The sequence below is a fragment of the Lutra lutra genome, chromosome 7 (genome assembly GCF_902655055.1).
Source record: "Lutra lutra chromosome 7, mLutLut1.2, whole genome shotgun sequence".
Lineage (NCBI taxonomy): Eukaryota > Metazoa > Chordata > Mammalia > Carnivora > Mustelidae > Lutra > Lutra lutra.
Window position 1 is genome coordinate 130,089,428 of NC_062284.1, and position 26,255 is coordinate 130,115,682.

At 42.6% G+C, this 26,255-nt stretch overlaps 1 protein-coding gene across 2 annotated transcripts; it reads left to right on the forward strand.

Moving 5' to 3' along the window:
- Positions 1-1,582: 1,582 nt before the first annotated feature.
- On the forward strand, positions 1,583-25,945 carry NOXRED1 (NADP dependent oxidoreductase domain containing 1). 2 transcript variants are annotated; one of them, XM_047736040.1, is made up of 7 exons: positions 1,583-1,795; positions 5,065-5,236; positions 6,935-7,131; positions 9,065-9,245; positions 9,849-10,000; positions 10,827-11,049; positions 25,291-25,945. In XM_047736040.1, the coding sequence occupies exons 1-7, from the start codon at positions 1,777-1,779 to the stop codon at positions 25,466-25,468; spliced, it is 1,122 nt and encodes a 373-aa protein (XP_047591996.1). In that variant the 5' UTR covers positions 1,583-1,776; the 3' UTR covers positions 25,469-25,945. The 2 variants fall into 2 exon arrangements, with proteins under 2 accessions (XP_047591996.1, XP_047591997.1); XM_047736041.1 differs by lacking the exon at positions 1,583-1,795 and adding an exon at positions 4,467-4,524.
- The last annotated feature ends 310 nt before the right edge of the window (positions 25,946-26,255 follow it).

Below are 26,255 nucleotides of genomic sequence, written 5' to 3' on the forward strand. Positions count from 1 at the left end.
AACTGGGGACAATTTTCCCCCTCAGGAGACCTATGTCAAAATCTGGAGATGTGCTGTTGCTACAACCAGTGGGTGCTACTAGCTTCTAGTGGGTAGAAGGGGGAACACCACTGAACATTCTGCAGCGTAGGACAGCCCGCTCCCACAAAGAATCATCCTGCCCAGAATGTCAGTAATGCAAGCCTACCATAAGGTGATCAGACTCCATCTCTTGCTTCTCTGCTTTGCAATTCCATGTAACTTCATAGTTCCTTTCCTAATCATCCTCTTGGATTGAACAGGAGTTTAATTTGCTAAATTGTGCTGAAGTTACTGGCTGATCATCCAATAAACCATGGTGGCTTTATTAATTAGTATACTATCAGGATTCATTTAGAGAAGCAGAATCATTAGGCATATGCAGTCCGTCTGTATGTGGGATTCGTTAGAGGGATTTGACTTTATTCAAGTATGGCTCTGGTTAAACAGTCTCTGGAAGATAATTTTCGTTATCTGGTGGTAGAGCTGGATGTCTGTAGGGCAGGCAGTGGGGAAGGGAAGGTGGATAAAATGTGAGGGAAAGCAAGGACAAGATGGAGCCCAGGAGGATGGAGAGGAACCCTTGTCAGTTCTCACTGGTTCCAGTGTTGAGGAAGTGAAAGTCCTACAGGTGGTGGCCTTTATTGCAGAGCTGACCACAGACCTGGCTCAGGAGTGTGAGAAGCTGTACGAGTGTCCAGGGGAAGTTTTAGCAATTGCTGGTCCAACTGCGGCCTCACACCAACACGGTCCCTAGTGGACAAAGTACCTGTCCTCACCTTGCAAGCATCCACACAAACTGCTGTTGCTTCATTTCAGCCTTCCAGACCTTGCACAGAAGTCTCTTGTGGCACACCCTAACCAGAAACATTCGGGGTAGGGAATTCTGGGAAATGTAGTTCAGGCTAGCCAACTTGCCATGTTACAAAGCCACAGCCGCTGGATCCCCATTTTTGAGAATGTGTTAGTGAAGGATGGGCTTAGAGTCCACACATGTACAGGTTCACCAGTGCTGCATGGTCAGGCTGAGTGGGAAGGTTTTGAACTATTTCCTTCAGGACGATAACATCACATGCAACATAAGGAAGTGTTTTCTCGAACTTGGTAAGAACTTCCATACTCTTCATTTCAAGTGCTAAGATTGAGAGCGACATAAGAGCCCTTGTATGATGGTCACCTGATCTTTGACAAAGCAGGAAAGGATATCCAATGGGAAAAAGAAAGTCTCTTTAACAAATGGTGTTGGGGAAACTTGACAGCGACATGCAGAAGAATGAAGCTGGACCACTTTCTTACACCTATACAAAAATAAATTCGAAATGGATGAACGACCTAAATGTAAGATAGAAAACCATCAAAATCCTAGAGGAGGGGCGCCTGGGTGGCTCAGTGGGTTAATGCCGCTGCCTTCAGCTCAGGTCATGATCCCAGGGTCCTGGGATCGAGCCCCGCGTCGGGCTCTCTGCTCAACAGGGAGCCTGCTTCCTCCTCTCTCTCTGCCTGTCTCTCTGCCTACTTGTGATCTCTGTCTGTCAAATAAATAAATAAAATATTAAAAAAAAAATCCTAGAGGAGAAAACAGGAAGCAACCTCTTTGACCTCAGCTGTAGCCTCCTCTTACTAGACCTACCTCAGGAGGCAAGAGAAACAAAAGCAAAAGTGACCTACTGGGACCTCATCAAGATAAGAAGCTTCTGCATAGCAAAGGAAACAACAAAACCAGAAGGCAACCAGTGGAATGGGAGACCATATTTGCAAATGATAGGTTGGATAAAGGGTTAGCATCCTAAATCTGTAAAGAACTCATCAAACTTAACACCCAAAAAACAATCCAGTTAAGAAATGGGTGGAGTGGGGTGCCTGGGTGACTTAGTCAGTTAAGCCTCTGCCTTCAGCTCAGGTCATAATTCCAGGGTCCTGGGATCAAGCCCTGCCTCACATTCCCTGGGAGCCTCCTTCTCCTGCCTCTGCTGCTCACTCAAAGTAGTATGGAGTTTTCTGCTTCTGCTTGCGCGCGCGCTCTCTCTCTCTCGTCAAATAAATAAAATCTTAAAAAAAAGAAATGGGGAGAAGACATGAATAGACACTTTGCCAAAGAAGACATCCAGATGGCTAATAGGCACATGAAAAAATGCTCAACGTCCCTCATCATCAGGGAAATACAAATCAAACCACAATGAGACACCACCTCCAGCCTGTCAGAATGGCTAAAATTAACAATGGAGGAAACAACAGGTGTTGGTGAGGCTGTGAAGAAAGGGGAAACTTTGTACACTATTGGTGGGAATGCAAACTGGTACAGGCACTCTGGAAAGTAGTATGGAGTTTCCTCAAAAGTTAAAAATAGAACTACCCTATGGCCCAGCAATTGCACTGCTAGGTATTTATCCAAAGAATATAAAATTAAAAATGCTGATTCAAAGGCACTTATGCGCCCCAATGTTTGTTTATAGCAGCATTATCAACAATAGCCGAATTATGGGAAGAGCCCAAATGTCCATCAATTGATGAACAGATAAAGAAGATGGGTATATCTGTTTGTATATCACATACACTGTGCATGTATATATATACATACGACAGAATATTACTCTGATCAAAAAGAATGAAATCTTGCCATTTGTAACAATGTGGATGGAACTAGAATGTATTATGCTAAGCAAAATAAGTCAGAAAAATCAGATGATTTCACTCACATGTAGAATTTAAGAAACAAAACAGATGAACATAGGGCAAGGGAAGGAAAAGGTAAAAACAGGAGACAAACCAAAAGAGACTCTTAACTATAGAGAACAAACAGGGTTGCTGGAGTGGAGGTAGGTGGGGGATGGGCTAAATGGCTGATGGGCACTTGGGAGGGCGCTTGGTGGGATGAGCACTGCCTTTGTATGAGAGTGATGAGTCACTGGATTCTGCTCCTGGAAGCAGTGCTGTACTGTATGTTAACTAATTTGAATTTAAATTTAAATAAAAATTAAAAAGCGCCTTGCTATGAAAGGAATTAGAGAAGCCAGAGACGTTTCAGATGAGATGTCCAGAAAAGATAAATCCACAGAGACAAAAAGCAGATTTGTGGTGCCAGAGGCTGAGGAGGGTGGCCGGCAAGTGGGAAGTAACTGCTTAATGGTTTTAAGGTTTCCTTCATTGGGGAGATAAAAGTGTTTTGGAACTAGAGGTAGTGCGTGTGAGTGTATTGTGAATTGTTCACTTCTAAATGGCTATGTTGGGGCGCCTGGGTGGCTCAGTGGGTTGGGCCGCTGCCTTCGGCTCCGGTCGTGATCTCGGAGTCCTGGGATCGAGTCCCACATCGGGCTCTCTGCTCAGCAGGGAGCCTGCTTCCTCCTGTCTCTCTGCCTGCCTCTCTGCCTACTTGTGATCTCTCTCTGTCAAATAAATAAATAAAATCTTTAAAAAAAATAAAATAAAATAAATGGCTATGTTATGTGAGTTTCACCTCAAAAAAAAAATTTTTTTTTTAATTTAAAAAGTGGTTTAGAGTGGTGCCTAGCTGGCTCAGTCTGTAGAGGGTCCAACTCTTGATCTCAGGGTCGTAAATTCAAGCCCCACATGGAATGTAGAGATTAAAAAAAAGTGGATTAGGGGTTTGAGCAAGTTTTGATTTCTGATCTCATTTTTGCCATTGCTATAATAAAATAAAGTTCTGAATATTACTGATTCTTTCCCTGGCTTTATTGAAGTATAATTGTATAAAATTAAAAATTAAAAAATTATATTTAAGGCATACAACATGATTTGATATATATTGCGAAATGATTACCACAGTTAACACATCTGTCATCTCATACAGTTATCATTTGTGTGTATGTGGTGAGTACATTTAAGATTTCAAGTACATATTTCAAGTATATAGTATATATTTCAAGTATGTCAAATTCAAGTATATAGTATAATTAACTGTAGTCACTATGGTGTACATTAGATTTCCAGAACTTAGGCATCTTATTCATTGGTATCTTGAATACAAAAGGAGTTTGAAAAATAACTGCTTGAGTAGCGCTGAGATCTCTATGATATTACAGTCTAGGAAAAATCTAGAAGTCTAGAACTTTCTGTTAGGAAAAGGAGGATCCCATACTTCCCTATTTCTAGTGCTCCTAGAAGTAGTGGAAAGGGGTGCCTGGGTGACTCAGTCGGTTGAGTGTCTGACTCTTGATTTCAGCTCAGGTCATGATCTTAGGGTTGTGAGATCAAGCCCTGTGTAGGGATCCGCACTCAATGGGGAGTCCACTTGAGATCCTCCCCCTCTCCCTCTGATCCTCCCCCACTCAAATAAATAGATAAATCCTAGTGGAAAGAATTCGTCCTCATGAGGGAGGTCTGAACGCATCTGTGTGGGGCTGGCCCCTTTAAGTCTCAGAGACTGAAGTAATCTGGTAGCTAAGGAGTCATAATGACAACTTTGTTGGTGATTCTTGGAAATGTAGTTCTTACTTTCCAAGACCAGAAGTACTGAGGAGTAGTGCCACCTTCTCCTCACTTTGGTTGGTGAGAGATCAATGTAAATGGGTTTATATATCTCTGGCTTCCTTTTCTAAAATCCAAATGTCCTTGCCCTAGGCAGGGGACCATGTTAGTGAATTTGGGCTCTTTCCCATCCTTTGCGGAACACAGAGTTTAGTGAAAAGAATTCTTCTGAAGCATGGTGTACATGGCCAATCCTATTTCTAAATCCTCGGAGGGAATGGAAGGGAGAAGGTCCTGGCCCACGAGCATCCATGCCAATACACGAGCATTACTGCTAATGTAAATGCTTCTGTTGAGAAAAGTGCGTGTAGCTATGTGGAGGAACATTACTTTGGATTTTTGTTTAGGTTTTTCATGAATCCAGGTATTCATGAAAAACCTGAACAGATCCATGGGCGGTCAGTGCATGGGAATCCTCCAGGACTCACAGTGCAAGTACAGAGCGTGGGAGGAGAGAGGTGCTGTCAGCCCACCATCATGAGAGCCTGTGACTTGGGAACACGCCCTTCTGCATAGACTTCCAAGACAGGGAGCCAAACTGATGGCTATCTGTCACTGCAGGAGATGGTGGCTTAGAAATGGACATGCTAGAGGACCTTGAATCCCTGCAGTTTGAGTATGGGATTCAAAAGGAAGATCGCAGCTGGCTGTATTTGCAGGGCCGTTCTCGAGGGCTGATGATCAAGTCCTGTGCCCATGCAACCTTCTTCTGCAAGCTACTGTGTAATTTGAGGTAAGCAAGGTCTCTAAGGTCTGGCAGATGGAGAAGAGCCTCGCTGAGGAGTATCTAGACAACTTAAACTTTCTATGTTGGAGGATAACTTGGGCAGGGGGTGTGTCCTCCTACCTTTTCCAATCCACAGTCAAACACTACTGGTCCGAAGGCACTGGGAAATGAATACCAGAGTCCCTTGACTGTGGTTACATAATGAAGCATAGCTTATGATTTCGTTTTAGTGGGTGGATTGGTTAAATGATCATTTCATTCGTTCACCCATTCATGGACCGCCTGGGACCACCAGCTTGTCTTCCACTGCTACCAATGACTAGCTATCCTGTGGCTGTTGGCTGAAAACGAGGGTGGTTCTTCCTTTCAGGGGCTAAGCTAATGGTGGAATTCTCCCTAACAGGAAAGCCACCTGAAACTTTGGGGGTCCTTTTGGTCAGGTGACTTGCATGAAACCCAGGGATACCGATTTGCCAAGAAGCTCGGTCTAGTCCTGCCCTCTGGTATCTCTGTACCATGTGGCTTTGAACATTTAAACAGGAAGTGTCTGAGAACCAAGTATCTAAGCCCAGACTCTTGGATTCTGTAAGCTACTCCTGGAACATTGGCAGCGCCCCCTGCCCCCAAACTAATTTTTTTCTGAAATTAGATCTACTCCTGGATGGTGGGACCAGATAGATCTGAATTGAACATGTTACTGATACAGCAGAGACAAAAAGGGGCATAATGGTCTACCGATTGGTTGATAAGAAGACATAAACCTTCTGGTTGCATCCCAGATGAGTGGTGAGAAACCAGAATGTGACATTTCTGGGAAGCATTTTATATTCGGAAGGATCAGGCACAGAGAAAACACTTTCCTTTCAACCTAGAGAGAAGCCTTAAGTAGAAAGTGGCTTGTGATGTTTATATGGCAACTCCAGAGCTTAAGACTAATTCTAATAGAAGTAGAGAACAAGTATAAGATTGTCATATAACAACAGAAAACAATGCCTTATGGATTCAGAGGTCCGACTTTGTTCACCTTGGGCCAAGGAAGCAGATCCAGAACCCACAGTAAGTGAGCCTCTGGAAAAGAGTGACCTCAAACCTTTGATCCTCCATTTCTCAGGTTTGTTTCCCCCTAATACCACTTACTCTGATAAATCAGATGTTTGAAAAAAGCTAAGTTCCCTGGTTACCCAGATGTATGCAAAACTAAAATATCAAACCAGAAAGAGTCGGTATGTGGTAGGACAGGGGAAATCTTATCATGGTGGCAGTGAAAACTGGCCGCTGTCCGCACAGGAAGTGGGGACAGAGCTGGCCCCCAGTGTCCCAGGGTGCTGCACAGACGGTCGGCAGTTCACAGTGATAGTTCTGAGTCAAACGGTTGAGTATTCAGACCTTGCGTTTAAGCAGGCAGGGAAATGCATGGTACGTGTAACAACCACAACACAATATGTTCATTTAAAAAAATGTTTTAGGCAAGTTTTCGTCCCTTGAAGGGGTACGCTTTACTTTGTGGCAAATTCACTCAGGGCACGTTTCCTTCCCTGGCAATGCTGGAGAAGTGGCCCCTAACTGGAATACCTTGTCTCTGGGGCGCTTAAGGTGCCCCAGGCTGCCACGCGAGGATGTTGGAGCAGAGAGCATCGGAGGTTACAGTGAAGAGCTACAGAGTGCATGTGTATTTATTTATGTGTCTGTGTGTTCATTCTCCAGAGAATCATTCCACGAGAAGCAAACTCCCAGCCGTCTCTCGACTGGTGTGGTTGCTGGCGTTCCCAATGATGATGAGCTAAAGGTAGGCATCATCGGAGGCGGCCACCTTGGGAAGCAGCTGGCTCGTGTACTGCTTCAGCTTGTCCCCATCCCTGCTGAGAACCTGAGGATCTCTACTCGGAGGCCAGAGGCCCTGGGTGAGGAGCAGTGTGTGGCAGAGAGGGGCTCGGGTGTTGACGATGCCATTTTGAAAGGCTCCCTTGAGAAAGGCACCCCTGCACTGAGCATGCCGAGTTCTTTGCTCACTAGTCCTGAAAAAAGAAAGATGTTGGTGTGTGTATATGTTTAAAGATTAATTTATTTATATATTAGAGAGAGATCATGTGCATGCAGTGGGGGTAGGGTCAGAGGGCAAGTTAGAGAGAGAATTTCAAGCAGACTTCCTGCTGAGCACGGAGCCTGAAGCAGGGCTCGATCTCATAATCCTGAGATCATGACCTGAGCCGAGGTCAAGAGTCAGACGCTCAACCGACTGAGCCACCCAGGTGTCCCTTAATCATCATTTTAATATGCCTTTAAAATTTTTTGTTTTAATATATTCTTCATTGATCACTAGAAGAACTGAATATGTTTTATAGCTCTATTTCTATTTCTTTTTTTTTTGAGTTCTTTTTGTCCAGTTTTTCTGTTGGAGTGCCTGAATTTTTCTTATTAATTTGCAAGTATTCTTTCTCTATTAAACTTAAAAAAAAACTTACCATGTGAGACAAATTTCTTAAATTTCATCAAAAGGACCAGTATATGTGTTTCAATAAGGTTCATATATTCTTTGGAAAGCATTATATTTATTAATAATAAAATTACAGTTTTAGAACATCCCTGCATGTTGCGTAAGGAAGAATTCAAGATGCTTTGCATCAGTTTTTTTTTTCTTTTTTTAAAGATTTTATTTATGTATTTGACAGAGAGAGAGAAGAGAGCACGAGCTGGGGTGGGGGCGGGAGAGGGAGAGGCAGGTTGTCCACTCAGCAGGGAGCCCAGTGCGGGGATCATGACCAGAGCCGAAGGCAGACGCTTAACCCAGGAGTCCTGGGTTAGAGAGCATCGGGCTCTCTGCTCAGCAGGGAGCCTGCTTCCCCCTCTCTCTCTGCCTGCCTCTCTGCCTGTTTGTGATCTCTGTCTGTCAAATAAATAAATAAAATCTTTAAACACACACACTCGGGGCGCCTGGGTGGCTCAGTGGGTTAAGCCTCTGCCTTCGGCTCAGGTCATGATCTCAGGGTCCTGAGATGGAGCCCCACATCAGGCTCTCTGCTCAGCGGGGAGCCTGCTTCCCCTCCTCTCTCTCTGCCTGCCTCTCTGCCTACTTGTGATCTCTCTCTGTCAAATAAATAAATAAAATCTTAAAAAAAAAAAAAATAAACACACACACTCACATACACACACACTACCTTACGTGAGTTTACATTTTTACGTTTGAAATCCATATCAGGTAAGCACAGTGATTAACTGCCAGTGACTGAAAGCAAATACAGGAGGCATCACATTTCTCTCAACATTTCAAACTATCTTGTTCACAGTAAGTTGCATATACTTTACTGAAACTGTCAGTGTATCTTTCCGACTCCTCCCAGCCTCTGCCCTGTATTCTTCCACGGTCCTCACTTTTCCCACCAGCTAAAGCCCCGTGATTTCTCAAAATCTCAGTTTCCTCATCTGTAATATAGGAATAATACTAGTCTCAAAATGTCCTTGTGAGGATTGCCTTAGGTAAGTATGTAAAGAACTTTGTACGCCACCTGGCACGAGATACACCGTCAGTAAATTAGAGCCAGAAGCCGTCTTCCCGATTATTTTTCTTCCTAAACAAACCTGAAAAATTCTAGCATTTGGTCTAAAAGCAAGATAAGGATGAATTACAACCTCAAGCATGGCTCCAGTGACACTAGCTGCTTTGCTAATGGTGTCAGGGCATGGCCCGAATGCTTTAGAAGACGTGAGGAGGGGGTCTCTTTGATTTCCGTGGAGACAGGACTGGAGAAAGAGTTGTTATCATCCTCTCCCCACAGCTGATGTTTAGGTCAAACTCCTTTGTACTGTGATCTTTCTTTCTTCCTTTATCCCTCCCAGGTGAGTTCCAGAACCTGGGAATCCAGTGTTTTTACCATAACCCTCATCTGGTGGACTGGGCCAACGTGATATTCCTCTGCTGCCTGCCATCTCAGCTGCCTAATATCTGCCTGGAAATTCAAACCCGCCTCGAAAAAGACTGCATCGTGTACAGCTTCGTAGCTGCCATCCCAATAGCCAGGTACCCTGTTTGCACGGAGCTGGCAGAGCTGCCCCATCCCCTCATATCTGGCTCCTCCCCCCACCAGCACCCCAGCCCCCTACCTCCCACTTGGAGTTGGTCATTCACAAGAGTAAGGCGCAAGCAGCTTCCTCTGCAACACCCAGCCCGCCTTTCTAATTGTGTCTTCCCCACTTCTCCATAACCAGCCCTTGAGGCTGGAACGTTTTCTTTGATGTGCAAGTGCTTAGAACTGCCCTGGGGCATTGCTTCCCTCCTCTTGAAGCTGACTAGTGTTCCCCTCTTGCATCTATGGGAAGGAAAACCGTCAGTCAACAGCATGAAATGTGATTGATGGCGTGTGTCAAATATTGTTTTTGTACCCCTGCTGTCTAGCCTAGCACCCGGTGGGAGACAGCATGCACTAAGTGTCTGGTAGGCTGCGGAACAATCCGACTAGGAAGCAGTGCCCTCCGACCTGCCCCCCCCACCACGTTTGCCACCAAGGGGTGCTGTGCAGGGCAGGAAGTCATTGGAGTTGGATGTGATCCAATGCAGGGGATTGTGGGGTGGCTTATGGGAGTCCTGTCTCTGCCCTCCCTGTCTTGGGGGCTTTCCTTTCAGGTTGAAACTCCTACTGAACCACACCAATATCTTGCGGCCTCAGTATCAGTGTGTTGAAGAATGGGTCAACATCTGGGGGGCCAATAAGGACATCACAGCAGCCCTCCAAGATCCTGTGATTCTTCAGGCCACCTGCCCGTTCAGTTCGGCTGGTAATGGCTCGCTGTGTTTTGGGCAGTCTTTTGAAAGTTACTTTCCTCTCGGCCTGGTGCTATTTTATAACCCCAGCGTGTGCCTGTGTGTGTCTTGGGTATGTGTGTAGGGGGCTACAGGCTGGACACATTCTCAGCTATTTAGGTTTTTTTGTTTTGTTTTTAAAAATTTTATTTATTTGAGAGAGAGTAAGAGAGAGGGCATAAGCGGGGGGAGGGGCAGAGGGAGAAGCAGGCTCTCCGCTGAGCAGGGGGCTCAACACGGGGCTCCATCTGGGGACCCCAGGATCATGACCTGAGCCAAAGGCAGACACTCAACCAGTTGAGCCACCCAGGCGCCCCCAGCTATCTAGGTTTTGAAAGGGAACAGTTTCGGTGGCGAAAAGCCTGCCTGCTTTAGGGAAAGCAGAGAAGTCTGAGCGTTGTTAAGGCTGAATCAGAAACAGCCAGAGGTAAGAGCCTGTTTAAATAGGAGGATGTGATGTTGGGCCTTAACGGCTTTTCCCTGCTCTAATCTTGTATTTTCCCTTAAGTCTCTTCTCCTTGATGGAAGAATCATTCTAGAGATTTCTAGAATGCTTTTGCCATTAGCAATGCCTACATTAGTCACACCTGTCCTCCTACGGTAGGGTTAACACGCCATTTGTTATAAAGGGCACAGTTAGGGCTCTGGGCTTACAAAAACGGGTGTTTGTTTATCTTCAGGTTCATATGACCAACCTATCTTGGAGAAAAGGCGGCTGTTCACTGTTTGGGGTTTGTCCTACATTCTAGGCAAGCCCTTTTGGTGATGCTAACTGGTATTTCCCTCCCCATGAACGTGCAGGGGGAATAACCCTCAATTTCAAGTGGCTGGAGGGAGTGGTGTACATGGTCCTAAACGTCTGCACCGCCAGGGACGTGCCTCACCTACGAGCGCTGCAGCTGCTGAACCAACTGTTTCTCTCCGTGCATTCGGCAGCCTGTGGGAAGGATGGCGCGTCTTGCCCCACACTCGAGTTACGTGATCTTGTCAGCCAGGTCTACAGCAAGAACCTGCCTCAGCGGAGGTAAGGCCTCAGACGGCTGGTTACTCTAATTTCGGCCACACTGTTGTAGCAGGTGCTTTGTTCTCTTTTTTCCTCTAATGTAATCTTTATTTCCTTTTTTCTCTCATGTAATCTTTAAAATTTTATAAAAAATAATACATTCTTGGGGTTTTTAAAGAGGTTTGATTTATTTGAGGGACAAAGAAGAGAGAGAGTGCACGAGCAGAGGGGAGGGGCAGAGGGAGAGGGGGAAGCAGACTTCCCACTGAGCAGGGAGTGGGCTCGATCCCAGGACCCAGAGACTATAAACTGAGCTGAAGGCAGACGCTTAACCAACAGAGCCACCCAGGTGCCCCGAAATAATATATTCTTGTAAAAATTCCTACTAGTGGAAAAGTGAAAGCTCTCCTTGGCTTTCCAAACACCATTTCATATGGTTTTTATATTTTGTCTTTTTAATCTATACATTTGCAAACATATATTTATGTTGTCATGATATTGTAACGTGTCTGCATATCTATATACATTTCAGAAACATGCAGACTATGTATACTGATTTTCACTTGCTATGTTATAGACACTGTTCTATGTCAGTACAATCATATCTACTTCATTTATGAGCAACTGCATAGGTTATCTGTTGGGTACATTATTTCATTAGATTTATTCATCTTATTTCTTCTTTTTTTTTTTTTTAAAGATTTTATTCATTTATTTGACAGAGATCACAAGTAGGCAGAGAGGCAGGCAGAGAGAGAGAGGGAAGCAGGCTCCCTGATGAGCAGAGAGCCCGATGCGGGGCTCCATCCCAGGACCCTGGGATCATGACCTGAGCCGAAGGCAGAGGCTTTAACCCACTGAGCCATCCAGGCGCCCCTCTTCTTCTTTTTTTTAAAGATTGATTTATTTATTTGATAGAGAGGCAGTGAGAGGGAAAACAAGCAGAGAGAGAGGGAGGCAGGCTTCCCGCTGAGCGGGGAGCCCGATGTGAGACTCGATCCCAGGACCCTGCGATCATGACCGGAGCCAAAGGCAGCTGCTTAACCAAGTGAACCACCCAGGCACCTGATCTTATTTCTTCTTGATGGCGATGTAGTTTTCCTGTGCCCCAAATTCTGAATATGGGCTCCAACTAAATATTCTTTTTTTTTTTTTAAGATTTTATTTATTTATTTGACAGAGAGAAATCACAAGTAGGCAGAGAGGCAGGCGGGGAGGTGGGGGGAGCAGGCTCCCCACCAAGCGGAGAGCCCGATGTGGGACTTGATCCCAGGATCCCAAGATCACCACCCAAGCCGAAGGCAGAGGCTCAACCCACTGAGCCACCCAGGCGCCCCCCAGAGATCCCAATGTGGGGCTCAATCCCAGGACCCTGAGAACATGACCTGAGCCAAAGGCAGAGGCTTAATCCATTGAGCCACCCAGGTGCCCCCCACCCTTTTCTTTTTTTAAGATTTTATTTATTTGTCAGAGAGAAAGCAGAAGCAGGGGGAACAACAGGCAGAGCAGGCAGAGGGAGAAGCAGGCTCCCCGGTGAGCAGGGAAACCGATGCAGGACTTGATCTCAGGACCCCAGGATCACAACCCGAGCCCAAGGCAAATGCTCACCCGACTGAGCCACCCAGGCGTCCTGTAACTAAATATGCTTGTGCTTACTTTGCACACTTATACCAGTATTTCTGTTGGATGAATATCTAAAAGAATATTTTAGAAGAATATTTCTGGGTCAGAGGTGATATATTTTATGTTTGATAGGTATTCCCGAATTGCTTATCAAAAACATGGTGCCCATTTACATTCCCAGCAGTACTGTGTGAGTTTGCCGTTTCTCTATAGCTTGATTACTTGATCAATCTGTTTAACCTTTGATAATCTAATAGGTAAGAATTTTTGCCCTTGTTACCAGGACCTCCATGCCACTAAATTCACTGGATACTTTTATTTATTTTAAGATCTTCTTTTATTTTATTTTATTTATTTTTAGAGAGAGAGTGTGCACACGTGCACACCAGTGAGGGAAGGAGCAGACGGACAGGGAGAAAAATCCCAAGCAGACTCCCCGCTGAGTGCAGAGCCTGATGCAGGGCTCAATCTCATATTCCTGAGATCATGACCTGAGCTGAAATCAAGACTTGGATGTTCAACTGACAGGGCCCCCTAACCCCCCCAGGTGCCCGCACTGGATGCTTTTTAATCCTTTTCTTCCTTGGCTGTTGAACATTCCATCCTTCTTGAATCAATCTCTTCTCTTGACTTTCATGATAACCTCACATTCTCCTCATTTTATTCCTGTCTCTCCAGCCCCTCCTTTACCAACAGCGCCTCTTCTGCCTCATCCTGTCTCTGGGAGTTTCCAGGACTCTGTCCTAGGCCTTCTTTGCTTGCCGTCCTGCACTTCGTTCATGGGTGTTCACCACCTCGGGGACTTCAGCTGCCATCTTTCCATGGACAGCACACGACTCTGTATCTCTACCCTAGATGTCAGCTTGAAACCCAGGAAAGTTTGTGGCCACCATCTCCCTTCAAACTCGACTAGTCCGGTAGCATGCCTGCTGTCATACCTGGTCTGCTGGTGTTTCCTGCCTAAATACATGCTCCTTGCCAAGTTGTTCAAGCCAGAACCTTGCAAGTAATCCTCAATTCTCACTTACCTTTTGTATTCTAATCAATCACCAGCGGCCTGTGAGGCACTTTCTGTTGGGGGACTTTCCTTCCCTCTTAGCCTGCGATTCCTTTCTCTCCCTTGCCTTGGATCTCTTTTCCTGGATTCCTCTTCCCTGGCATGATTTTTTCTTTCATAGTGGTGGATCATATCCTCCAGTAGCTTCCTTACAAAAGAATGCATAGGAAGTAACTTAAAGAGACTATGTCTGAAAATGTTTTTATATTAACATAATATTTTACTGAGAACATAGGCAGGTATAGAACTCTAGATTAGAAGTGATTTTCACTCAGAATTTTAAAGGCATTTCTTCATTGTCTTATAGACAAGTTGTTGTTGAGAGGAACAGTGCCATTCTAACTTTTGAATTCATCCTTCGAAATCTGTTTCTTTTCTCTCTGAAAACTTATAGGATCTTTTGACCTTAGTATCCTGAAATTTTATGATGTGTCATGACATGTGTCTTTTTTATTTTATTTTTGATATGGATCTATTTTAACTCACTGTGTTGGGCACAGGGTGAACCTTTCCTTTTTTCCCTCCCTTAATTTAAAAAAATTTGTGAAATATAACTCATACACAGAAAAAGTACATATCCCATAAATACATAAATACCCAGTTTAATTAACCATTGTAAAGGAAATACCCATGTAAGTGATACCCATAAAAGAAACAGAACATTCAATAGTCCGTTTTAATGTGAATGTTGTGTTCTCCAATTTTCTCCAATCATGTCTGATAATTTTGTCTCCTTTCCTGTTTTCTTTCTTCTTTTTCTAAATATTTTATTAGTCCAATGTTGCACCCCCTGGACTGGTACTCTGATTTTCTTTATCTTTCCTACTTTAAAAAAAAAAAGATTTTATTTATTTATTAGAGCACAAGCAGTGGGGAGGGGCAAAGGGAGAGGGAGAAGCAAACTCCCTGCTGAGCAGAGAGTCCAACATAGAGCTGGATCCCACAACCCCAAGTCTATAACCCAAGCTGAAACCAAGAGTTGGATGCCTAACTGAGCCACCCAAGTACCCCATTTTGAATATTTTCTTATTTTTAAAAATCTCTTTTTTAAAAAAGATTTTATCCATTTATTTGGCAGAGAGACAGCGAGAGATGGAATACAAACAGGGGGAGTTGGAGAGGGAGAAGCAGACGCCTCTCTGAGCCCGGAGCCCCATGCAGGGCTCTATTCCAGGATGCAGAGATCATGACCTGCGCTGAAGGCAGATGCCCAAGAAATGAGCCACCCAGGCTCCCCTTCATGTTTATTTATTTTTTAAAGATTTTATTTATTTGAGAGAGAACGAAAGTGTGAGAGGTCACAGGGGAAGGGGGCGGAGCAGATTGCCACTGAGCAGAGAGCCTGATTCAGGGCTCGATCCCAGGACCCTGAGATCATGACCTGAGCAGAAGGCAGAGGATTAAGCAGGGACCTCTATTTTGAATATTTTCAAAGATTTTTTAAAAGTCTCCAAATATTCCTTTTTTATATGGCATCCTGTTTTCACTATAATACCATCTCTTATCCCTTTGAGAATGTAAATGAGAGTGGGTGTTTTTCTTCTATGAGGAGTCTGTCTCCCTCAGGTTGTTCTCTGATCATTTGTTTTGGTCTCTGTCTTTCATTTTCAAAGCTTTTTTATATGGAGAACTCTGTCTGCTCATATTTCAGATCCCAGCACTAGAAAGTTGCTTGGAAACTCTGAAGTCAAATGTTCTACCCCTGAGCTATACCCCCTTTTGGAAACTGTTTGTGCTAGTGTGGTCTTTACTACAGAATGATTTGATCAGCCATTTCCTCGGAAAACCTTGAATATTGATATTGTTAAGTCTTTGGGACCCAACTTGGGGAAAGATTGCTGTGTATGTGTGGAAGAAGAGGGGTGGTCTTAATCTCAGGAAACAAACTGAAGGTTGCTGGAGTGGAGGGGGGTGAGAGGGATGGGTGTTTGGGGGATAGACATTGGGGAGGGTATGTGCTATGTATGGTGAGTGCTGTGAGTTGTGTAAGAATGATGAGTCACAGAACCGTACCCCTGAAACAAATAATATAACAAATATATGTTAATAAAAAATTAATTAATTAATATATTAAAAATTAAAAAGAAGAGGGTGGTCCTATCACTAGATTTTTAAAAACTTTTTCCCCCTATATTTAGCAAATCATTTCCTTCAACAGTGCCTACTGTCCCCCTGTCCAGGGACCCTCTAGTTAACCCTTCCGGAGAATAAATCTTCTGTTGGGGAGGAGGAGGGTCAGTCTCCTGACTGTACAGCATTGGGTAAGGGGCTGGGAGTGCCTCTCTCCATTTTAAGATTTTAAAAAAAATATATTTTATTTATTTATTTGACAGAGAGAGAGAGACAGCGAGAGCAGGAACACGGGCAGGGGGAGTGGGAGAGGGAGAAGCAGGCTTCCCCCCAAACAGGAAGCCCAATGTGGGCTCGATCTCAGGACCCCGGATCATGACCTGAGCTGAAGGTAGATGCCCAATGACTGAGCCACCCAAGTGTCCCTCCTTTTTAAGATTTTCAACCCATCATCCTATTTTTAGTCCCATCTCCCTCCCACTTCCTGATGTACTTCTTGAGTCTTTCATAGGTTCTGTGATGTAAATGGACTGTGTCTTGGTTTTCCCTGTTGCTGACTTCAGATTCAGCTCAGTGTTACCATTTGTCCATATTTTTTCCAGCTTCCAACTTGCAGCTCTCGTGCTCATGTTATTCTCATTTTATATTCTTCGCCTATTTTTCCTTTGGATTATTTGCTTTTATTTATTGTTTTAGAAAAGGTTTTTAGTGGGAATATGTTATGTATATTGGAAATAATTTTCATATTTCTCTTACTTTTTGGTAAATTTTGCTGTTTAGGGATTCTAATTTTTGTAGTCAAAATTGTTAAATTACTTCATGACTTTAGGGTTGTAAGTCATACTTATTAAGAACCTCTTCATCCTAAGATATTCTATATTTTCTTCTAGTAATTTGTTTTTTAAATGTTTAAATCTTTTTTTTTAAACTGATTTTTTTTAAAAGATTTTATTTATTTATTTGACAGACAGAGATCACAAGTAGGCAGAGAGGCAGGCAGAGAGAGAGGAGGAAGCAGGCTCCCTGCTGAGCAGAGAACCCGATGCAGGACTAGATCCCAGGATCCTGGGATCATGACCTGAGCCGAAGGCAGAGGCTTCAACCCACTGAGCCACCCAGGTGCCCCTAAATATTTAAATCTTTAATCAGTTTGGGATTTTTAATATCTTCTATTCATTTTGGAAAGCCAGTTGCCCTAACATTATTTATAGAGTAGCCATTTCTTTTCCTACCAATTTGAAATAAGATTTTTATCATTTGCTAAACTGCAAGATATTCATGGGTATATTTTTGGACTGTATTCTGAACTGTGGACCTATTTTTCTATTCCCATGCTATGATTAATTACTCTAATATCGATCTATATTTTGGTATCTGTAGACCAAGTCCTCTTTAATCTTATTTTCCAGAATCTTAATCCTTCTTACAGAATTATTCTTCATGTGAATTTTTTAAAAAGATTTTATTTATTTATTTGATGGGGAGAGAGAGAGATCACAAGTAGGCAGGGAGGCAGGCAGTGGGGGGCTGGAAGCAGGCTCCCCGCTGAGCAGAGAGCCCGATGTGGGGCTCGATCCAGGACCCTGAGGTCATGACCAGAGCCGAAGGCAGAGACTTAACCCCACTGAACCATCCAGGCACCCCTCTTCATGTGAATTTTTTGAAAAAAGATTTTATTTATTTATTTGAGAGAGAAACAGCATGAGCTGGGGAGGGCCAGAGGGAGAGGGAGAGGGACAAGGGAACTCCCCACTAAGCATGGAGCCTGACTCCGGGCTGGATCCCAGGACCCCAAGATCATGACTTGAGCTGAAGTCAGACACTTAACTGACTGAGTCACCCTGCCTGCCGCCCCCTTCACTTGAGTTTTTAAAAAATAACCTGAAGGGGCGCCTGGGTGGCTCAGTGGGTTAAGCCGCTGCCTTCGGCTCAGGTCATGATCTCGGAGTCCTGGGATTGAGCCCCGCATCGGGCTCTCTGCTCTCTCGGGGAGCCTGCTTCCTCCTCTCTCTCTGCCTGCCTCTCTGCCTGCTTGTGATCTCTCTGTCAAAAAAAAAAAAAAAAAAACTGAAAATTTAGAAAATTAACAAGTGCTTGTAGTAAACAAGGTATTAATTAAAATGTACCAAACAGAAAGTGAAAGTACTACCCTCAGATCCCACTCTCCAGAAGTAACTACTATTAATATATGCTGTGATAAATGAACTGAAAATGGGCTGTTTCTAATGTTAAATCACTGAGTAGGATGTTTGCTCTTGGCTTCTGGCACTATTTATCAAGTTGAAAATGAAGGAGAGGTGATAGAAGATCATCCTTTTGCAACCTCTAGTGAAATAATCTGGGCAACATTAGGTGACAAGTTGATGGGGGAACTTCATAATGAGTAGATCATCCTGAGTCGTTAATCAGTGTTAACACTGCAGAAGGAGAGACAATGTGTTACTGGATAAAAATAGACACGAATTTAAAAAAATAAGACACAGAAGAGATATTCTTTTTTTTTTTAAGATTTATTTATTTATTTGATAGAGAGAGAGAGAGATCACAAGTAGGCAGAGAGAGAGAAAGGGGAACAGGCTCCCTGCTGAGCAGAGAGCCCAATGCTATGTGGGGCTGGATCCCATTACCCTGGGATCATGACCTGGGCCGAAAGCAGAGGCTTTAACCCACTGAGCCACCCAGGCGCCCCCCAGATGAGATATTCTTATTAAAAAAAAAAAGTCAAACCTGAATTTGATCAGGTCTGTAGATATAAATTCAAGAGGCAGGAGAGTGTTAAATGACCATGAGATATAATCAACAAAAGCCAGAATATGGGAAACTTTAGAGGCTAAACAACTGAATTTCTTCAACAAATAAACTACAAGAGAAAAAAAAGAGGAAGGGGAAATCAAAGGTTTAAAAAAAAGACTTAAAAGTCACATGAACCGGGGTATCTGGATGGCTCAGATGGTTAAGCGTCTGCCTTTGACTCAGGTCATGGTCTCAGGGTCCTCAGATCTAGCCCAACATTGGGCTTCCTGCTCAGCAGGGAGTCTGATTCTCCCTCTGTCTCTCCCGCAAACACCTCTGCTGTGCGTACATGCTCTCTCTCTTTCTATCTCTCAAATAAATAAATAAAATCTTTAAAAATGAAAAGTCACATTAACCAAAATGTATGTGTAGACTGGGTTTCATATCTCTCCCTTCCTTTAATATAAAAACAACGTAAAGAGATTTCCTAATATTAAGCTTTCATTGCATTCTTAAACTCTTAGTGATACACTTCCAAATCTATTTTGCTTGTATTTTATTTAAGACATTTACATCATACTCAAAAATAAAATTGGTCTGTCGTTTTCAAATTTGGTATCAACATTGTATTAATCCTATAGAATTAGGAAGCCTTTAGTTCCAGAACAGAACAGAGAAATTATAGATTTCTTGAAGATTTGACAGAACTTTACTGTAGATCTCTGTGGTCCAAATATCTTGCAGGGGAAGTTGCTATTTGACTGTCTTTTCAGTTTTTCCAGATTATGATCTGTTCAGGTTTACAATTTCTTTTTTTTTTTTTAAGATTTTATTTATTATTTATTTGACAGAGAGATCACAAGCAGGCAGAGAGGCAGGCAGAGAGAGAGGAGGAAGCAGGCTCCCTGCTGAGCAGAGAGCCCGATGCGGGGCTCGATCCCAGGACTCTGGGATCATGACCTGAGCCGAAGGCAGAGGCTTTAACCCACTGAGCCACCCAGGCGCCCCTAAAGTTTTTTTTTTTAAGATTTTATTTATTTATTTGACAGAGAGAGATCACGAGCAGGCAGAGAGGCAGGCAGAGAGAGAGGAGGAAGCAGGCTCCCTGCTGAGCAGAGAGCCCGATGCGGGGCTCGATTCCAGGACCCTGAGATCATGACCTGAGCCGAAGGCAGCGGCTTAACCCACTGAGCCACCCAGGCGCCCCAGGTTTACAATTTCTTGAGTCAACTTTGGTCACTGGCATTTTTCTAGCAGAAATATTTCATTTTTATCTGGATTTCAAATTTGATGGCCCATGATTGTATTTGTATTTTTTTTTTTTTTTTTTTTTTATTTTGTCAGAGAGAGAGGGAGAGCGAGCGAGCACAGGCAGACAGAATGGCAGGCAGAGACAGAGGGAGAAGCAGGCTCCCTGACGAGCAAGGAGCCCGATGCGGGACTCGATCCCAGGACGCTGGGATCATGACCTGAGCCGAAGGCAGCTGCTTAACCAACTGAGCCACCCAGGCGTCCCTGTATTTGTATTTTTAAAATCTCATCAGATTAGGGGCGCCTGGGTGGCTCAGTTGGTTAAGCTGCTGCCTTCGGCTCGGGTCAGGATCTCGGAGTCCTGGGATAGAGTCCTGCATCGGGCTCTCTGCTCAGCGGGGAGCCTGCTTCCTCCTGTCTCTCTGCCTGCCTCTCTGCCTGCTTGTGATCTCTCTCTGTCAAATAAATAAATAAAATCTTTAAAAAAAAATAAATAAAATCTCATCAGATTATATCTCATTTTGTATTTCTAAGATCGTATATGTGTTTAAGATTTCTTTCTTGGTTAAATTTGCTAGCAGCTTGTCTATTTTATTGATTTTTTTAAATAAGTTTATAGTTTTATTTACTCTACTGGTCAACTTTTTAATCCAAGTATTTCTACTTTTATCTTTAATAATTTGTTCCTCTTTTCTTTTGTGTTATTTTGTGGCTCTTTTTCTTAGCTTCTTGAATATTTACGGTTCATTTAATTTCAATCACATTATTATTATAAAAATAGTAAGAGCTAAGAATGCTCATCTAGCCTCTTCAGCCATGTGCTATTTTGGTCTTTAAAATAACCACGACCTTGTTGGGCACAAAGTTCCTGTGTTATTCAAATCCATTATATCCTTGCTACTCAGACTAGCTGGGATCCGTGTCATCATCTGGGAATTTGTTTAGAAACACAGAATCCGGGGCCCACCCCAGTTATATGAAATCAGAATCTGCATTTTTACAAAGTCCCAAGTGATAACTATATTTAAGTTGGAAAAGTGCTATTTATATTCTCTTTCATCAGATGATTTGTTAGAATGAGAAGCATGACATATTAGTTTTTCCACTGATTGTAGTGTCTCACATTCTCTTTATATATCTAATAATCTTTATAAAGTTTGAAGCCATATCGTCTGACAAAAAAAAAGTTCATAACTTTTATGTCCTCTTGGTGAATCGTACTTTTTTTCCCCCAACATTTAACTTTTTTAAAATGTTTTACCTTTATTTTTCTTTTAAGGTTTTATTTATTTATTTGACAGAGACACAGCGAAGAGAGGGAACACAGGCAGGGGTAGTGGGGGAGGGAGATGCAGGCTTCCCACTGAGCAGGGAGCCTGATACAGGGCTCAATCCCAGGACCCTGGGATCATGACCTGAGCCAAAGGCAGAGGCTTAACAACTGAGCCACCCAGTCGCCCCATTAGCTTTTTTTTTTTTTTTTTTTTAAAGATTGTGTCCATTTATTTTTGTGTGAGAGAGAGAGCATGAGGTGGGGCGGGGAGGGAGCAGAGGGAGAAGTAGGGAGCCCAATGCAGGGCTCCATCCCAGGACCCTGTGATCACAACCTGAGCGAAGGCAGCCGCTTAACCCACTGAACCACCCAGGCACCCCTAAATGAATAATCGTTAAAATATAAAAAGGTTGGGGTGCCTGGGTGGCTCAGTGGGTTGGGGCCTCTGCCTTCTGCTTAGGTCATGATCCTGGGGTCCTGGGATTGGGCCCCGCATTGGGCTCTCTGCTTGGCGGGGAGCCTGCTTCCCCCTCTCTCTCTGCCTGCCTCTCTGCCTACTTGTGATCTCTGTCAAATAAATAAATAAAATCTTTAAAAAAAATAAATAGGTAAAAGATTTATTTATTTTAGAGAGAGAGCAGGGGGAGGGGCAAAGGGAAGGGGTGAGAGAGAATCCTCATGCAGACTCTGCACTAAACACCGAGCGTGACTTGGGGCTCGATCCTAGGACCCAGAGATCATGACCTGAGTGGAAAGCATGAGTCCGCTGCTCAACTGACTGAACCACCCAGGCACCCCCGAAAAAACTTTTGAGATAATTGTAGGCTCATGTGCAGTTTTGTTTTTTTTTTAAGTCGTTTCAGTGGTAGAATTTAGTGATTCATCAGTTGCATGTAACACCCAGTGCTCATTACATCAAGTGCCCTCCTTAATGCCCATCACACAATTATCCCTTGCCCCCACCCACCTCCTCTCAAGCAACGCTCAGTTTGTATCCTAGAGTTCAATGTCTTTTATGGTTTGCCTCCCTCTCAACTTTCATCTTATTTTATTTTTTGCTTCCCCTATGTTCGTTTTGTTTCTTAAGTTCCACATATGAGTGAAATCCTTCACATGCAGTTTTTAAAAATAATACAAAGAAATTCCATGTACCCAATTATCCACTTCCCCCCCAATGGTACACATTTTAGTACAAATATCTCTACATGGATATGATAAAGCTATGATAGAATGCTACGAGCAGGATAATGCCACCGATATAGTCAGGACCTAGAACTGATCTGTCACTGAGTGACCCTTCATCTTGGCCATCTCCTCGTCAACTTGGCAATTGTTAATTTGTTTTTCATTTCCATATTTTATGATTTCCAGAATGTTACATAAATGGAATCATGGAGTATGTACCTTTTGGGATTGACCTTTTTCATTCAGCAAATTCTCTGGACATTCACCCAAGTTGCTGTGTATATTAATTGTTCATTCCTTCTTATTCCTGAGGAGTATTTGCAGCATGGATGTACCATACTTTAATCACTCATCTGTTGAAGGACTCCAGAGTGGTTTCCAGGTTTTGGCTGTTTTGTTTTTGTTTTTTCTCTTTCAGTTTTTGGCTATTAGGAATAAAGTTGCTATGAACATTCGTGTACAGATTTTTTGTAAACATCATTTTTCATTTCTCTGGGACGGATGCTCATGATTACAATTCCTAGGACATTTGGTAGTTGTATGCTTTTTGTTTTGTTTTTAAGAAACAGCCAAACTGTTTTTCAGAGTGGTTGTACTGTTTTACATTATTACTAGCAATGTATTTTCCAGTTTCTCTACATTCTCACCAGGATTTGGTATTGTTATTTTTATTTTACCATTACATTTGTAGATTAATTTGTAGACAAGTGACATCTTTAGTATGTTGTTTTCCCACCCATGAACACAGTATGTTTCTCCATTTATTTAGATCTTAATTTCATCAGCATTTTGTAATTTTCAGTATACAAGTTTTCTTTTTTTTTGTAAAGCTTTATTTATTTATTTGGGAGAGAGAGCACAAACATGAGCAGGAGGGACAAGGGGGAGGCAGAGGGAATCTCAGGCAGACTCTGTCCTGAGCACAGAGCCAGATGCCAGTCTCAATCTCATGACTCTGAGATCATGACCTGAGTCAAAACCAAGAATTCACCACTTAACCAACTGTGCCACCCAGGTGCTCTAGTATGCAAGTCTTATACATGTTTTGTTAGATTTATATCCAAGTATTCCTTTTGTGTATGTGTGAATGGAACTGCATTTTTAATTATTTTAATTATATATATATATATTATTATATTTTAATTATAGTGCCCAAGTGTTCATTGTTTATATATTTTATATATATATATAAAATTGGGTTATATAAAATTATATATATATAAAATTGGGTTTTGTATTGTTTGTTTCCTGTGATTTTGCTGAACTCATTCATTAGTTCTGGGAAATTCTTTTTGTAGATTCCTTGGGATTTTCCACATAATCATGTCATCTATAAATAGAGACAGATCATTTTTTTTTCCAATCTGTATGCTGTTTTTCCCTTTTCTTGCCTTATTCCATTGTCTACAACTTCCAGTATATGTTAAATAAGGGGGGTGAGAACAGATATCCTTGCTTTTTTTTTAATCTTTTTAACACTGTAACAACCCTATGTCTTAATACTTTTTTTTTTTTAAGATTTTATTTATTTATTTGACAGACAGAGATCACAAGTAGGCAGAGAGGCAGGCAGAGAGAGAGGAAGAAGCAGGCTCCCTGCAGAGCAGAGAGCCCGATGCGGGACTCGATCCCAGGACCCTGAGATCATGACCTGAGCTGAAGGCAGCGGCTTAACCCACTGAGCCACCCAGGCACCCCTGTCTTAATACTTTTTTTTTTTTAAAGATTTTATTTATTTATTTGTCATAGAGAGAGAAGTGAGAGTGAGCACAGGCAGACAGAGTGGCAGGCAGAGGCAGAGGGAGAAGCAGGCTCGCTGCCAAGCAAGGAGCCCGATGTGGGACTCGATCCCAGGACGCTGGGATCATGACCTGAGCCGAAGGCAGCTGCTTAACCAACTGAGCCACCCAGGTGTCCCGTCTTAATACTTTTTAACTTGAATTAACTTGAGTTATACTTAAAGTTGCTCTGTTCTCATTTGCATATTTACTTCTACTACTTTTCCTATAAAATTGAAGAAGATATCTTAAAAGAAATGAGATATTTTCTATTTTTTAAAAGATTTATTTATTTATTTTAAAGATCGAGAGAGAGAGAGAGAGAGAGAGAGAGAGAGAGTGCAAACACTGGGGGAGGGGCAAAGGGAGAGGGAAAAAAACCTAAGCAGACTCTGCACTGGGCATGGAGTCCTATGTAGTGCTCGAGCTCATGACCCTGAGATCAAAACCTGAGCAGAAACCAAGAGTCAGACACTTAACTGACTGCACCACTCAGGCCCTCCAGATCTTTTATATTCCTAATGCCCATGATACTCTTATGTATCTATGTCTTTCTTTTTCTTTTCTTTTCTTTTTTTTTAGAGAGTGTGTGCATGCAAGCACAGGGGAGAGGGAAAGGGAGAGAGAGAATCTTTCTTTTTTTTTTTTAAGATTTTATTTATTTATTTGACAGAGAGAAATCACAAGTAGGCAGAGAGGCAGGCAGAGAGAGAGAGGAGGAAGCAGGCTTCCTGCTGAGCAGAAAGCCCGATGTGGGGCTCGAACCCAGGACCTGGGATCATGACCTGAGCCGAAGGCAGCGGCTTAACGCACTGAGCCACCCAGGCGCCCCAGGAGAGAGAGAATCTTAAGCAGGCTCCACATCCAGCACAGTGCCTGACATGGGGTTGATTTCATGACCCTGAGATCATGAGTTGAGCCAAAATCAAGAATCCAATGCTTAACCCACTGAGTCATCCAGGTGCCCCTTATGTATTCTATTTCTAAATTTAAGGGACAAATACTGAAAAGAACGTCAATGTCATTGTTATAATCATTCTTTAATTGTGAATTTCCTCCCAAATGCACTTAGAAAAATGTACTTAAACATGCAAAATGCGTCACAAGTACAATTAAATCCACATAATGAAAAGCTGTAGCTGAATGTTTATGAATTTTAATTAGTTTGATGTAGAAAATAAAGAACCTTATTTCCAAATGTTGGAAAACTTTAAAGGAAATGTTTAACAGCCAAATCAGATGTATTAAACAGACATAAGAAAGTAACAGTATTTTTTTTTTTTCCACCCCAGGCCTTTCCCCTGGTTTGATCTGACTGCGGTGCAACTCAAGGAAACTCCCTTTAGTCAGCATCTCTCAGCCAGTCCTGCTCTCCAGGACCACCTTACCTATCGATACTGTAATTCATTTGGTATCTCCCTAACCAAAGAACAGCAGCCAGCGGTTTCCACGGGCTCTGCCTCTCAGTGAGAGGAGAGACCTCGGGAATCAGAATTTTTTTTCCCTCCACACTGCTGGTACCCTGATTATCACAATTGTCACTGGGAGTCACGTGAGTGTATTGTGTTTGCCACATATTTGGGCATCGAGGAATTAGAAAATGGTACTAATTAATCTTTAACATATAGAATAAAATGAGGTCTTTTATATCAGTATATTTGGGTATGTCTGGCTTTTGGAAGCAACCAAATGAAACCATAACCTGACACACTTAAGTAAGTTGCTTCCCCAGGAATATAAATTATCTTTCTTCTAAAAGCTAAATTCAAGAAATTAAGTCATTATTAGACAATACATACTGTGGCTTGTTTTCCTATAGGAGTGTGTAGCTGACAAATGATACGTCTTGATTTTCCTACCATTTTGGATAAAGAAGTCAAATGTGGTAAATGATTTTAATTAAATTATGACTCATTTCATGCTTATTTCAGCTATACATGACTTCCCTGGAACTATCTTATTTAAAACTGTTCTCATTTAAACCATTTTATTTTTATTTTTAAATAGATGATAAGAAAGTACTGCTTGACAAAAAAAAAAAAGCTCATCTCAAATTTTTGGACACTTGGGAGTCAGGACCCTTTCCTCTGAGATCTCTTTAGGCAATTTACACAGGAATGCTTCCCGATGGTACCCTAGCTGGCCCTCACTGACTGATTTAAACCACTTTAAACCACATAACCATTTTTATAAACAGCTGGCATTTATATTAAGTGGCTAAAAATAATTTTGCAAAATATAGATCTTATCCCTACAG